The 14,880-nt window shown below is 57.5% G+C and overlaps 5 protein-coding genes across 5 annotated transcripts; 1 reads left to right on the top strand and 4 right to left on the bottom strand.

Annotated features, from left to right (window-relative positions):
- Positions 1-1,142: 1,142 nt before the first annotated feature.
- Positions 1,143-5,140, top strand: HRG_00547 (PIF1-like helicase domain-containing protein; the record flags this gene model as incomplete). Its single annotated transcript, XM_044859018.1, has 10 exons — positions 1,143-1,604; positions 1,690-2,460; positions 2,656-2,747; positions 2,809-2,869; positions 2,947-3,352; positions 3,517-3,695; positions 3,916-4,352; positions 4,418-4,795; positions 4,850-4,895; positions 4,943-5,140. The coding sequence occupies 10 exons, from the start codon at positions 1,143-1,145 to the stop codon at positions 5,138-5,140; spliced, it is 3,030 nt and encodes a 1,009-aa protein (XP_044725418.1).
- Positions 5,141-5,378: 238 nt separating this feature from the next.
- On the bottom strand, positions 5,379-7,407 carry HRG_00548 (ferric reductase like transmembrane component domain-containing protein; the record flags this gene model as incomplete). The annotated part of the gene is made up of 3 exons (XM_044859019.1): positions 5,379-5,416; positions 5,760-6,306; positions 6,367-7,407. The coding sequence occupies 3 exons, from the start codon at positions 7,405-7,407 to the stop codon at positions 5,379-5,381; spliced, it is 1,626 nt and encodes a 541-aa protein (XP_044725419.1).
- A 4,079-nt stretch (positions 7,408-11,486) lies between these two features.
- HRG_00549 (uncharacterized protein) lies at positions 11,487-11,738 on the bottom strand (the record flags this gene model as incomplete). The annotated part of the gene is made up of 1 exon (XM_044859020.1): positions 11,487-11,738. One exon carries the CDS (start codon positions 11,736-11,738, stop codon positions 11,487-11,489), a length of 252 nt encoding a protein of 83 aa, XP_044725420.1.
- A 589-nt stretch (positions 11,739-12,327) lies between these two features.
- HRG_00550 (protein prenyltransferase alpha subunit repeat domain-containing protein) lies at positions 12,328-13,966 on the bottom strand (the record flags this gene model as incomplete). The annotated part of the gene is made up of 2 exons (XM_044859021.1): positions 12,328-13,205; positions 13,261-13,966. 2 exons carry the CDS (start codon positions 13,964-13,966, stop codon positions 12,328-12,330), a joined length of 1,584 nt encoding a protein of 527 aa, XP_044725421.1.
- Positions 13,967-14,236: 270 nt separating this feature from the next.
- HRG_00551 (Nuclear transport factor 2, Eukaryote) lies at positions 14,237-14,799 on the bottom strand (the record flags this gene model as incomplete). The annotated part of the gene is made up of 2 exons (XM_044859022.1): positions 14,237-14,700; positions 14,754-14,799. The coding sequence occupies 2 exons, from the start codon at positions 14,797-14,799 to the stop codon at positions 14,237-14,239; spliced, it is 510 nt and encodes a 169-aa protein (XP_044725422.1).
- Between the last annotated feature and the right edge of the window lie 81 nt (positions 14,800-14,880).

Here is a 14,880-nt window from a genome sequence, read left to right on the forward strand (position 1 = left end):
GACGAGATCCACATCTCGTGGCAGGGCGCGGAGAAGCCGGCACCGAGCGACCTGTCGAGTCTCTTGTCGGTGAGGCGGCGGGTGGTCGAGAGGGCCTTGTCTGGCTGAAGCGGAACAACCCCACTACGCCGAGATCGAGATCGACGCGGCGGAGATGGAGAGCTGGGGAGACTCGATACACGGGGTACCGTCGTCGGTGTGCGATCGTATGGAGCGGAACGAGCCGTCTGGGTGGAGAAAGCGCGGACGGCGCACGTTGTGCCGCCCACGGAACGCGCCATGGACGAGGAGGGCCGGTGGAGATCGAGGAGCTCTTCGCCCTGCTCAACCAAGGACAAGAAGCCGGCGGCCAGGGTGAAGGTCACGGGCCCAACGGAGAAGGCGCGGTTCGCGATGGAAGTGACGCCTGCCCCGACCAGAACGTTCCAGCGATCAACGAGGTGACGTCTTCTGGCATGTTCGCGCTCGACGGACCGCCAGACGTCGCGGACGTGGAGAAGCTGCAGTTTGCCTGTGACGCTGTTGGTGAAGGTGCCGACGACGGCCGTGCGGGCCCGAGAGCGTGGGTCGGGTCCCTAGCCGGGGGGGTTCGGGGGCGTGGCGACGGTGGTTGTGAGCCATACATCCGGGTTTCGCGGGGGGGTGAGTTTACCGATTCCTTTGAGGCGTCCTTCTTTGCCAGGACGTTCCCGACCCTGTTCCCATTTGGCGTTGGGGACCAAGGCTGGTTGAAGAGACCATGGTCGACGCGGGAAGGTCACGGCCAACTTGCGAGGCAGGGCTGTCGAGGCAGAGGCGGCCGCGGAGACCCCGTATCGTCTCGAAGCTTGAACCTTCAGGCGTGGGCCGAGATCGTGCTCCGGCGCCATGGTGGTCGATTTGCACTGCACCACATCTTCGCATTTCTCGTCTTCAACATGGGGTGCGATCGAGGAACCGCCGGGTCAGCATGTTGAGTGTTGGGAGGAAGAACTTCCGCAAGGTAGAGCGCATCGTGCGTTCGATGACCACAGAAAGGCTAGCGGCGGCGAGGGTCGAGTTGGAGAGCTCGGGTAAGACGACCGATGGTGACGTGAAGGAGCTTCTCAGGAGCCTCTCGCTTTACGGCCACCGGCAGCCCATGTCGAGAGGTCCGTCTCAATATGCGGCGGAAAATCCAGTCGCTCATCGTCGGATATGGCGTGCCGGCCATCTGGTTCACCATCAACCCGAACGACATTACGAACCCGGTGAAGCTGCGACTGGCGGCATACCGCACACGCGATCCCGACGCGGCCGAGGAGTTCTTAGAAGGCCTTGGGGATGCGTATAAGCGGGCACGGCTGGCGATATCGGATCCCATGAGCTCGGCCGTGTTCTTCCACCGCGAGATGAAGCTGTTCTTCGATCATTACGTGAAGGTCGGTGAAGAGTCGGTATTCGGGCGCATCGGCAAGTACTATGGCGCCGTGGAGACGAACGAACGAGGGGCGCTTCATGTTCACGGCTTGCTCTGGCTGCACGGGAACGCGCATCTCAGCTCGATGCTTGCCGACATCCACGGGGAGGATCAGGCGGCGTATCGCGAGCGAATCGTCCGATACATCGATAGCGTCTTCTCAGAGGTAAGAATGCCTACCTAAGATATGCCACCGGAGCCTGAAGTACTCTTCTGATGGCCAAGTGGGGCCGGGTTGACGTGCAAGGCAGGATCTGGACCAGGAAAGTTTTTGCGCCGTGCAAGCGGAGCGATCTGTGACGGGCGGTATTGGTTCCCTGCTGGACAACGCCGCGCAGTTCTCGGCCGCGTTTATCGAGGAGGCCAACTTCTGTGCCGGCGCGACGCAGGTGCACACGCATAGCCCGACCTGTGTGAAGTATTCCTTGGGCAAAGGAGGGCGGAAAGGGGACCTCTGCCGGTTCAAGGCGCCATGGAGGTTAGTCGACAAGACCGCCCTCACGGCAGACGGGGTGCTGCAGATCCGGAGGACACACAGCATGGTCAATCGATGGAACGAGGCTATTGCTGTCGGGCTCCGGCACAACCATGATATTTCCTTCATTGCGACGCAGCGCAAGACAATGGCCCTCATCTATTATGTCACGAACTACGCGACCAAGGTGGAGGACCCGGTGTGGAAGCGTGTGGCGGCCGCGGCCGAGCTCCTGGCCGCCTCAACAGGTGATGGCACGGCCAACGGAGGGCGGGACGGTGGCGGAGACGCTGCCACCGATGACCCTGTCAAGGGGAACAGGACGCGACAGTTCCTGATGAGAGTGGCGAACCGCGTGTTCACGGAGCGTCCGCTATCACAGGTCGAGGTCGTCGCTCACCTTCTCGGATATCCGGCCGAGTTCACCGACAGCAGCGCGTGGGCGTACCTGAACTGTTCTCTGCTGTACTGGGAAGTCTTTCGGCGATGGCGGCATCTCCGAGAAGCCAGTGGCGCTGCGGCTATGGATGACACCTTGGATGAGTCGGTCGTCGTCGAAGAAGAAGGCCTGAGAATCTCCCACGTCGAGGCGTACCAGCACCGGGAGAGCTGCTGAAAGGCCTATGCCTGTATGACTACATATCGATCGTCAGACTGAAACGCATCGGCAACGACGAGAGCTGGGCGGCTTGGGGAGATGTCTTTCGAGGATGGATGGGCGCCGGGACGACGCTGGGTTCAGGTGCTCAGGCGGCCGGGCAAGCACGCTACCGTCTGCCTCGACGGCTACCTGAGCAAGGACTTCACCTACGATGACGAGTCGTGCTACCGGAGGTGTGTATGGCAACTGCTCTGTCAGCGGGCATTATCGGAGAGGCTAACCCACCCCCTGAAGGGCAGCCGTGCAGCATCTTGCGCTGTTCGTGCCGTGGAGTCCTTCCTGGGCGAAGGAACAGGTGAGATCAACAGCATCTGGGCGCGGGCTCGAGACGCTATGGCCCCGAGAATATCATGTCTCGTCGACAACGTGCAGCTGCTTCGACGATCCGCCGAAGACGCAAAACGCGACGCCAAGCAATGGGCAGCCTCGTCCGGCGATGGCGACCCGACGGTCGCACACGTCGAGGAGGGTGGAGCAGGCGAGGCGGGCGCGGAGTCTGCAGCGACATATCAGCCCAACAGCATCGGAGACGCAACGCGGCTCATCGACGTCGTCCGAGGTGCAGTGGGAGCGAATCAGGTGACGGCCAAGTCGCCGGAGCTCATGGCAATGATACAGCAGCTCTGTCGGTTTCAGCAATCGGCGCTGCGCTCGACGGCCGAGCTCGAGGCCACGGCGCTGATCGAACGAGGAGAGGCGGTTAAGCATGCCAGGGCGGGTATTTTCCGGGGCCGCACTACCGCCGCAGGATCAGGTCAAGGCTATCAAGTCGCAGCAGGTAAGTGCCTCGAAGGAGAGGAGAGGATGATCCAAGGGATACAAAGCACGCCCGCCGCCTGGGAAAGCGATCGCCGCGCAGCGTTGCGAAGGGTGATGACCGGTTTCGGGAGGACGAGGTCGAAATGACGATGGCCGACTCCGACGAGACCGCTATCGACGCAGGGGCGGGAATGGACGTTCAGTTTGGCCCATCAACCTCCTTCCTCGCGGCGGGCAAGGTGTTGGCAACACGGCTGACGCTGAACAAGAGGCAGTCCATCGCTTTTCTGATAATATGCCGCCAGCTCGATTTGATGCAGCAGACCGACGGGGCGATGCCTGCCAGCTGCGCCAGTTCGTCGGTGGCGAGGGCGGTACCGGCAAGTCGCGAATCATCGAGGCACTCGTCGAGCTGTTCAGTAAAAGAGCCTTTCGAATCGTCTGCTGATCACGGCGACGTCGGGGACTGCGGCGGCGCGGATCAACGGCATCACGATCCACCCGCCTGCGGGTTCACTAAAGACCAAGGGGCGGGGGCGCGAACATGGTCAAAGACCTTGACGGGTGCGGCTGCCGAAACAGGCGGAGCGGTTCATCCACGGCCAGTCTCGAATGGATTGGCAGGAGAAGGATGTGCTCGTCATCGACGAGGTGAGCATGCTCGGGGCGCGGACGCTGCACGCCGTGAACGAGCGGCTTCGCCGGCTTCGCGGATCGCGGCAAGATTTCGGGGGGATCCCCATCGTCCTCTTCTGCGGAGATTTTCAGCAGTTCCGGCCGGTCCAAGAGAGGTCGATCGTCCTGCCTAGCGCGGCCATCTCGTGGGACGTAGACAACTCGTTCAAGGCCGAGCAGCGTCACCAGCACGACAAAGCGCACGCACTGTGGAAGAGGTTCACGACGGTCGTCATGCTGGACGAGCAGATGCGCGCCGCCGGCGACCCGGAGCTGCAGAGGCTGCTGAAGCGGATCCGTCTAGGCGTGCAGGATCGGACGGATCTAAACCTCCTCAACTCAAGGTGCTACCGGGAGGAAGGCGGATCCCTTGGGAGACGGGCATCACCGTGGTGACGCCGCTCAATAGGAATCGGTGGAACCTGAACATGGAGGCGAGCCTGGCGTTCCGGGTCCAGCAGCGGTCGACGATGCGCATTTTCATCTCCGAGCACAAGTGGAAGGAGGAGCTGCCGACGGAGGAAGAGGCGATCATGATACTCAACCAGGGCGACGATAGCGCGATCCCGGTGCCGGCCGTCTTCATGTTCGTGGCCGGGATGCCCATCGTCGTGAACCACAACACCCACCAGGGGCTGAAGCTAGTGAACGGCGCGAGCTACTCGGCGGTGGAGGTCATTGTCGACAAGGCGTACCCGGGGCATCGGATCTCGGCCGATATGACGATCCACTTCGGGCCGCCGGCGGGATCATTCTCGAATCGGAGACGACGAGATATCTCCACTTCGTCGGGATGCCGCCGGGCACGATCTTGTTGACACCCATGACCGTTAAGATACAGTGCCAGCGAAAAAGGCCGTGGCAACGCAACGACGTCAGCCGAAAGGGTTTGCCGTGCGCAGCAGCGTTCGCGTGCACGGACTACAAGGTGCAGGGCAAAACGCTGGAGCGCGTGGCCCTCGAGCTGCGAGGGACACGGACGACGAAGATGGATGGAACGGTGGTGCCCTCGCAGTGCGACCCGTACGGCCTGTACGTGCAGCTATCGCGCTGCCGAACTCTAGACGGCATCATGCTCGTGTCCAAGGTGCGGGACAGAGACTTGGGGGCAACCGGGTCCCCGAGGAGATGACTGCCGCACAGGCCAGGCTCGAGGTACTGAGCGAGAGGACCGTTGAGGAGGCGTTGCGCTGGCTGGACGGTGATGCTGAAGAGTCAAGGCGGCCGCGCTAGGTGACGCGATGAAGAGTTCGGCAGGCGGGAAGAGTCGGCAGTGGTGGGATAAGGCACGCGAAAAGGCAACAGAAGCCGGGGGAAGGGCAGCGACCAACAAGGAGGGAGGCAAGGAGGGACCAATCACAAGGGACCAATCAAGGGGCGGAGAACTTTTGGGGGGAGAGGGCGGGGTCTGCGGGGCACGTTAGAAGGCCTTTCGTTCCTCAAGGCACATACATGTTTATTTTTAGTTTCTTTCAGAGTTTCTCTTTGAATGATCCTTAATCATGATATTAATTCCATTTTAGGCTCGCTGTATCTGTAGAGCATTATTTTAACAAGAATATACGTATATAATTTATGGTATCGGCGCTTGGCCTTCAACTAGCCGCACTTCCCTACTTTTATGTGCGCTGGTTGGCGAAATTTGTTCGAAAAACGCTCGGTGTAAGGCTTGCTTCCAAGAGCCGCTCACCATGTGAAACTCTCCTCTGTAAAATCAACAACGCTGGCCCCCTGAACCGCTCTTACCGCACCTCGGACGTCGTCCGCCAAGCCTCCAGCTCCGCAAACGCTGACGCACATGGCCCCGATCTGCTGGCGGACCTCTTCGGCGACGAGCAAAGACACGTCGGGACGCCCGCGGGATATCTTGATCTCGGGGATGGTATTGATGCCGTATTGGTTCGTTGGGCGCGTGACGAAGACTGAAATGTGCAGCACGTCTTCGTTATGGGGTATCTGGAGGAGCGCATCTATGTATTGGCGCACCCATTCTAACGAGTTGAGGTCGCGAACGACCCAGTTGAGCACCAGACGGCGTGTGGCGACGGTGCCGACAGCATGCCCCTCAAGGAGATGCTTGATATACGACAACTGGTGTGTTATCCCTGTAGAGCCAGCAAATAAGACAACGTGGCCGTAAGAGTCGAGATTATGATATCCTGCATATGGACCCTCGATTGTAGCCCTAACCCGGACGCCCGTGGAACAACTGCTGGCCTTGTTGAAGAGCTTGCGAGTCACCCCCGTGTGAGCGCCAATAAGGAAGGACGCCGAGGTCGGACCATTGACTTGATCCAACTTTTCGAGGGAGCTCTCGGTCTCTGATCGGGCCAGTCCCCGGCTGTCGCCATGCTCGACCCAGGCGATGGAAAATGGATGGCTCTCCCAGGCGTTGATACCCCAAAAGCGTATGTAGGCATGCGTGCCCGGCTTGATACTCAGATGGCGCGGGAGGTGCACCGTCACACGTGTGAGATTGCCTGGCAAAGCTTCGCAGAGGGCTGTAGTGAGGGCTCCGCCAGACCAGTTTACATAGAGAAGCCGCACCAGTCTAGCAAGGCGCTCAGCGAACCAGAGGTAGACGATGGCCATGATCCAGGGCAGCTGGGGAAGCCCGTTTTCAACATCGGCTGAAGCACAGTGAATCCAGGTGGTGGCGAAGGCGGTGGCTGCGAGGAGAATATGAATGTCGACAAAGGTTTCGTAAAAGGCATGTCGTATGGGTGAAAACGACAACAAGAGCAGGAAAAGCATGGCGACTGCTCCGACGGTGCCAGACGTGGCGAACGTAGTGCTGGTGATAATCTTGCACACGAGACCCCAGCCGCCATCGGCAACAACGGGGATAATCCAACACATAGTATGGATTAGGACCTGGGCGACCACAATGCGACCCAGCCATCTGTGGAGTAGGTTGAATGTATCGAAGCTGATCTTGAGAATGGGTATTAGGGGATTGTTGCGGCCGGCTAAGATGACGAGTGGTACCATGTTGGCAACCGCCAGGGTCCCAGAGCGGCCTCGTAGCTCGGCAAGAACAGCATATCGATTAGGGTTGGACAGCTTCAGGTCGAGCATGGAGGCAACATTAGAGGCCAGGTAGAGGACGATCAGTATGATGAATAGTCGAGAAGGCAGCGTGCCCAAGCCCAGCCGAAACGGGCTGTTATGTCGCTTCTTCCAAAGGGGTGCGTAGAGCAAGTGCTTCTTGAGCCCGGGCACCCATCTCCACTGAGAAGTCTTCCAGTATGCTTGTTCTTCGTAGTATTGGTCTTCTCGCGGTCTCGACATGGCCGACACTTGTCGCAGCTTGGCCCATATTGTTTCTGATATGCGTATGACGAGGATGAGGAGAGCGAGGATGCCCAGGCTCCACCACATAATGTCTGCGCAGCGCATGTTGGTCGGTCCATCGACGCCATTCAACGCCGTATAATATGGCGTGATTGTTGATTCCGACTTCGTCTCTGAGTCTGTCCTTCCTACTATTGTGAAGTCCGGCGGAGACGTTTGCGTCGGCACTCGATGTAGAGCTTCGACACTGGCGGTCCGGCGCTGGAGACCCATTTCGGCCTTGAGCAGTTCGGCGCTCGTTGGAAAATAGTCGATACATGAGAGAGGCAGGATAGACGAACCTGACTGCAGGGAAAGGGAGCGCAGATAATCAAGCTACTTATCATACATGCATCTTCAAGGCGGCGTCTAAGCGATTAGTAGAGGCTACACAGAGTGGACTAGCGGGCGATGCGGCATGCGGCATTGCTCGTTGCCGGCCGTTAGAAGACTCAAAGAGTCTCACAGCCTCAGCCTGAAGCCATTTTCCCGGCCACCTCCCGCCTCTCGCTTGTTGCGCTTTGTTCCATACACAGGCCCGAGAAATGACGGTCTTAAAGCGGTCCAGAAAGGTTATCAAGATGCGATTGTCCTAGCCCTCCAGTGTTGATCTACGCAACTCTCGTCCGGTCCTCTTCCGATGCGGATGCCCAAAGCAAATCGCCCGCTATTTCGTCGAGAGTTGCAGAGCAGCCCGATGTCATTAAAGACGGCCGGCCTCGATCTGGCCTAGACCCGCCCGGAAGACGCAGATGCCGGCGAGGCGGTATTCTAGATGGGCGTTGGCTTCTGGGACAGTAGCGTGAGCGCCACCATTCCTGCGGAGCGGGAGGACGGATGTGTCGCAAATGCGCCGTTCTTGCGATCTTTTTCGGGACCATCGGGACAAATTGACCTTTGTCTCCTGGTAACGTAAAGTATAAAGGAGAACATGACGGGGACTTGTATTAGCATTGTAAGGAATATTGCGCCGAAAAGTCGAAATCAACACATCTCCCCATACTCATGTAGCAGGCAGTATGGCAGCATTACAGCCCGAGTCAATTGGGTAACGTGAATCACTCCGTGTGGTGGATGGCAGATATTACCCTGCATCTGCAGCTCAACATAAGCCGCTCTTTTATTGTAACCGCTGTCTATCGGTTGAGAAGTGGCTCACTGAAGCCAGAGAGACGACCGACTTACATGGGTATAGAATAACCCGGCAGTAGCAACGAAGACCACTTTGTTATTCTGCCAGTCGGACCGTACGAACACGGTCGGATTGAAGCTGATCCTGAGGGTGAATCGGGGAAAATGAGACTGTCTGGTAGGTTATCACGTGTATCTCATGTCCGCCACTCCGATGTTGGTCGTGACTGCAGCATGACGCATGGTTGGACCGTCATGTCCTGGACGGGAGATCGATGAACTCGTCCAAGTCCGGACGAACTCCATCAAGCTAGTTGAGGATGTTGTCCGAAGGTCAAGGCTTCAAAAACATCTCACTGGCATATCTTTAAAGTTGAAATGAGTAGCTACTCGATAGAGCAGAAGCATGGACCTCGCCTTGGATGTAGAAACAACTGCGGTCGTTGTTGGGCAAACATTTTATGCAATAATTATCCGTTTATTTGACCCCAGGTTTCTCTGGTAGGGTGCTGAGGCTTGTCTCTTACTCGAGGGGGTGACTCTCGAGTACAACGTTTGTAGAGAAAGCTGAGTCGCCTCACAGGCAGATGCGATCACATATACTCAGCGGCAGCAGTAGACCTTGGCTCCCCTCCAGCAGTTCAGCTTCTCGCGCTGAATTTGCCTCCATCCAGAAGGACATCGACCGCTGCAAAAGGGCGCGGTTCCAAACCAATCGCAACGCCTGCGAACGCTGTTCTCGGCCGGCGTATCTATTCAGCAATTGGTCAGTCAGACCCAGAGACGACGAATTCCTCAAAGAGGCCAGGCAGAGAATTGCCAACTCACCAACAGCGGCAGCCGAGGCCGCGGTGATGATGGCGAGAATGACTTTGAAATGCATTTCTATTTGCGACCTTCAGTACAAGTGCCTCATAAGTGGTCGACTGCTGACTGCGGTGGTAGATAACTGTGATAATATTCGATGGATGTAAATGTGGTGCGAGATGGAACTCAAAGATCGGCCTCACCCAGCAGTTTCGACGAGGCCTTATATATACCGAGCAACTCGACGAGCGGGGTGCAGAATCATGCTTAAAATAAGCATATCCAGCGATTGATCTCGTCGTAAGGTCTAGAAGCGCAAGGTCCATGTTGACAGTGATCTCACCCAAGCCAATAGATGCTTGCTTTGTTGCTGGTGTCCTCTTGGCAAGCCCAGCTCGAGCACGCTACCACCAGCCACAGATGCTAGAGCATGCACTCTTGTTTCTCTAGGCCTATTAGCTTTCGCAAACAGCCACTTTCTTCTTGTTTCCCGGGCACAAGGCCGAGGTCTAGAGGCTCTGGCCGTCGGACTATTCGCCCTTGTTTTGCTTGCTGGCCGTGTCACTGGCCGAAGTCTTGATGCCTCAGCCGTCGAGCCTGTATCGGCCCCGCCGCAGGCTGGCGCATGGCAAGCCTAGCAGATAGCGTTATCGACTTTGGTATTAGCCATGGTTCAAAAGCCGAGTCCATCAGCCAAAGGTATCGTGTCTCTCAGCTCTATTTATGAAGCCAAGGCGATATCGTTACGATAGCTGCGAAAACCAGGATCAGCAGATACACATGGGGCAGCTTCTAGCATCACCGAGGGCATAGACTATTTACGGGGCCAACCGAAAACGAGATGGCTCGCGTTTATGCTCCTGCGTCCCGGGAAAAAGTAAAGCTCCTGCAAGCGGCTCGAGCGCATGACTGCTATATATAGATTGGCAACAATCGTCCATGTTGGCGCCACTCACCACCTAGTCTGCAGTCATGGCTCCTGTAAAACAAACCATATACGGGCGAGCAAGCATTTAGCCATCCCTCGAGTCTATCGAACGTTTGTTTTCCCCTCAAGCGAATGCTGCCGACAGAGGCGTCTCGGCTTGACAGAGTCATGAAGTGAAAATACCAGAGCAACCACCAGTGCGACAAGTGACTCACAGAGTCGCTTGCTTCCTTGATGATCAGATGATCCAGACTGAAAAGACGTTAGACACTCCGGTTACCCTTAGCCGTGTGTTGCGTGTGCTTTAGGGGTGTGCCCTCGTCCCCTTCAAACTACCAGGGATTGCCATTCTGGACATGAAGAGAACCACACTTATGATAGCGGTAGTAAAGCAGACTATAAGAAAGACTGCTCCCACGGATAGCTGCCACTCGATGTCCAGCCGCTGCCTTAAATCTTAGCTAGCAACCTGCCAGCTGCGACTAAACCAAGCCAGATGTTCGGGGTATTGAGACTCATGGAAGCGTGCAGGTAAGAAGGATGCCGCCAGCTGAGCTCAGCCGCACTTGGAGCATATTCCGTCCTTCCAACCATCGCACATGGCTCCATCTTCTTGAGGGATTATCCCGGTTGGCCTGCTGAGATGGTGTGCCGCAGTGGAGATGGACTCACTTCCGCGACCAGGCTTCGCGACCGGGTGTCCAGGCCTATTCTGACCTGGTCACAAGTAATAGTCTTGGTCACCCAGGTGCACAATGAAGAGCAATGGGGAGAATTGGGAAATGGGAATGCCGCACAAGAGCCAGTCACACACCACGGCCGCACGCAGGTGAAGGCCTTGCGAGTGATTGTAGCGCAGTGGCTCCTTCGTACAGCATGAGTATCCGATAGACCAGAGGGTTTCGGTGCAGTATCACGTCAGTAAGCCATGTGACTCTCCGTTGTTAATGAGGGGACAGGCAAGACTTTCCGCCTTTCAGGCAGCCAGAGGGACTTTTGGCCATTCAATCATGCAACTCAAACCTGCAGTCAGACGTACCCAACTCATTTCTCAAGTTGACAAGTCCAGCCTCAACGAAACAAGTCCCAGTCCCACTCGACCTTCCCTGAACCCCCATCGCCCTCGTTATGACTATCGTCGCCGCTGAAAGAAGGCATGTGTCTTGAAATGGCCGTTCAGCGAGCCTTGCCTCGGAACTCGAGGCCAGATGCGGTCGATGAAAAGTTCTACTGCAGAAAAGAGTGGTGCTCGCGCAACATGCCCTTGAATGCCGGCTTATTACTTTCCATTGCCTGTCGCCGGGGCAGAGCCGCCGGCCTTTGTCGCGGCATCGTCTTGGTACTTGTCCATCTTCATGTATCCTCGAGTCAAGGCCCGCCCCTCCTGGCGGTCGCCCTCCTTGTAGATGCTGAGCTGGTGAGCAGCCAGGAATTTGAACTCGTTTCCGTAACCTGATTCCTTGAACCACTGCTTCTCCTCAGCGGTGAGGGGCTTTTCGTCATCGACGTGGACAGAGGAGTCCTTGGCCATGATGAGGGTTTGCGAACGTAGAGTGAGGGGTTTGATATCGTTGTCCGAGTAATGCTTGTGGCGAGACTGAATGTGACAAAAAGTGTGAGAGATAACGGGACTCTCCCGATATGCCTATATATGTATTCGAGCACCGAGGAGAAAGGGGCCCGCCCACAGAGGGTAACCAGAGATTTCAAGGTTCGCGGCTAGTTACATGCGATATACCTTAGGCGGCATCGCCGCCAGTGTGATGAGAATTGCATAGGAAGGGTTCTTTATTTAATGGCGCATAGCGGTGAACACGGGACCCTACAGCTTTAAGCCCGGGGGGGTTGGAATCGGCGACTGAGTACGTCGTGGTCATGCTCCTTTGCCTTGGCCAAATATCTCCCCGCGTCAACTCGGCATGGCTGCATACAGACCGCCGAATGGGGAGGCATTAGTACAGTAAGTTGTATCACACGGCTTGACCGCCTTCAGGACACACTTCGGGTCCCTGGTTTCCTAGCCCCGGGAACTGGGAACCATGGAAGGTCAGGAACGGCTGGTCCTGCGACATTTGTAGTGAATGCCATGGCCCGAACCAGTCCAGTCCGACCACGTCACGTCAAGCCGCCCGCTCAAGCTCGGCAGCCCGGTACTTCCAGTATCCTTCCCGTACAGGGTCCCACCTCTCAGAGAGCCTCTGCAGACATAACTTGGCCTTTTCATTGTCTCCCTTTTCGCGGTAGGCGTCGGCGAGCAAGTCAAGAGCATGAGAGCTCTTGACCGTCTCGCTGTCCTGGCCGAGACCGGAAACAAACTGCGAAGAAAACTCTTCCATAGTAGCAAGACCGCGTCCACCCTTGGCCATGACGCCACGGAGATAGTTCCACCCCGACTGATTCTGCGGCGCGATGAGTATCTTGTCCTTGGCGTAGACCACTTCCCTGTCAACAATCGAATCGGGGACTTTGGGGTCATGCGCCGTGGGGGGCAGGTCGGCGGTCGATACCCGGGGGTCGGAGAAGACGACAAAAAAGCGGTGCGCCCATGCCGAGTTGTTGCGCACATCGTCTTCGATCATGTTTTGCGTCGAGCCGAGCTCGTTGGGGGTCCAAAGCCCCAGTTTCCCAACAAGGTACTGGCGATATGACCAAACGTGGTAGTTTTTGGTGTCCTCGGCCAGTATGGCGGTGATAAAGTCCATCTCAGACTTGCCCAACCTCTTGACAGCTTCGTCGTCAGATGCTATGACCGGGTAGTAATGGTCCATGAGGAGTTGGCGATGATGCCATATCTGATAGTTTTTCAGATGCGACATGGCCACCTCGTTGAGCCACTGGATCTCTTCGGGAATAGACTGACCCAGCGCGGAAATAATCTTGAAGCGGTACAGCCAGACGGTGTAGTGAGCTGGGTTCATTGTGATGACGTGCTCTGTCAGACGCAGGCAGCGAGGGGAGCATTCCTCGACGGCCATGACGGCGCGCAAGTAGGACACGGCTGTGCTCGAGGTCAGAACGGACTAAAGCGTGGAATTGGTCGGGGGCTGGCTCACCCTCGGCATAGTCGTCAGGATAGGCAATCTTGGCGAGAGCATCCTCGGGCTCGTTCTGGGGAATGGGAATCACGTCGTCCCATTCGGGGTCGTTGGCCAGTGGGCCGGTGATTTCACCGTAGAGATCCCTCTTCAAGGCTGCCATGTTGATTCTCCTCGTCTTCTCGTCGTCTATTTCCGCCGAAGGGACGTCGGTGCCGTTGTTGCGCGCAAGCCGTCTCTTCGTGAGAAAATGGCGATGCAGAATGTCCAAGGCCGTCAGCCTGGCGTGCTTGAGGCTGCGTTGTTCAAAGTCGTCGAGCTTGTACGATGCAAAATCGCGACCGCTCCTGTCCTTGCCCCAGCTATAGTCTTTGCGAAGGCGACGAACGGGGAGGGCGTCCTTGGAGACTTGTTTCCAGAAGTCGCGTTCCGTCTTGGTCGACAGCGACACTGCGTGCTGGGCGACGGGCAGGATCAGGCGGGAATGCACGTATGTCTTCTTCTCGGCTGGCGTGAGACCCGACAGCCCGACGTCTTGGAACCTTTCCTCGACGGGGTTGGTTTGATGGAATCGGCGTCGGGCGCGCTCGCCGAGGGTGTCGAGGGTAGGCTCCGGAGCCGTGGGAATACCACCGTCAGCCTGGGCAGAGGGGTGACGAGGGCCTCGGGGACCACCAGACAGGGCGTTGTTGGCTGGCGCGCTGCCTTTTGGCTTGGGCGGCATTGTTGGAGCAGAGTGCTGGTGCTGGTGGTGGGTGGTGGAGGGGAGGGAAGAAAGCAGGGCCGATGGCATTGTTCTCGCAACGACCCCACCGTTTATCCGGGCCTCTAGCTGCACATGCTTAGCCCACCAACAAACAGACAGACTGGGCACGATGATTTGAGGCAAAAACGTGTCTACTAAGCTCTCCGTGTTTGCGCCGTTGGCGCGGGGTATCTGCTGTTGATTCCGTCCGTCACAAACCCGCCACATCTGTCCGGCATGCCCATGGATTCATAGAGCGCGAAAGTTTTGCGACATGATGAGCCACCGCTTGATGCCGCGTGGGGGATTCCTCGCCATGGAGTCCCAGTTGGGGACCAGGACAAATGTCTCGTTGAACATCTTTTGCGGCGCGTCGCGGCCCTTGCCAAACTGAACCTTGCCCATGGTGGTGACGGCGATGCTCATCCGACCCCCGTTCCTCTCCACCTTTGCTTCCTCGTGGATCTTGTCTGGGGCGTTGTAGGCCGACGACGGATTGATGACGTGCGCATCCAGCGACTCTATCTCGTAGCGCACGCCGGGGCCTTGGGCGTCGAGGAGCGACGAGTAGTCGTCCGGCGTGGCCACGACCTTGCCGTTGATGGAGATGTCGGCCGTGGTTGAGTGGCGCGCAGACGAGTTGATGTAAAAGGGCTGCAGCGTCGAGCGGTTGTTGAGGGCTTGGTAATAGTGGTTGACAAACGTCTCGGCCGCTGCAGCGACGTGCATAAGCCAGGCTCGCTTCACGGGGGTGGTGCGCACGAACCTTCGCTCGACACCCTGACCTCGGTGTCGGTGTCGGGAGGCGCCATGCCGACTCTACTCTCCGGCTGGCGGTGACTCGAGGCTTGAGGACGCGGGTTTGCGATGCAGCAGAGGAGCTGGGGCGAGTC

This window comes from Hirsutella rhossiliensis (genome assembly GCF_020360975.1).
Source record: "Hirsutella rhossiliensis strain HR02 chromosome Unknown scaffold00001, whole genome shotgun sequence".
Lineage (NCBI taxonomy): Eukaryota > Fungi > Ascomycota > Sordariomycetes > Hypocreales > Ophiocordycipitaceae > Hirsutella > Hirsutella rhossiliensis.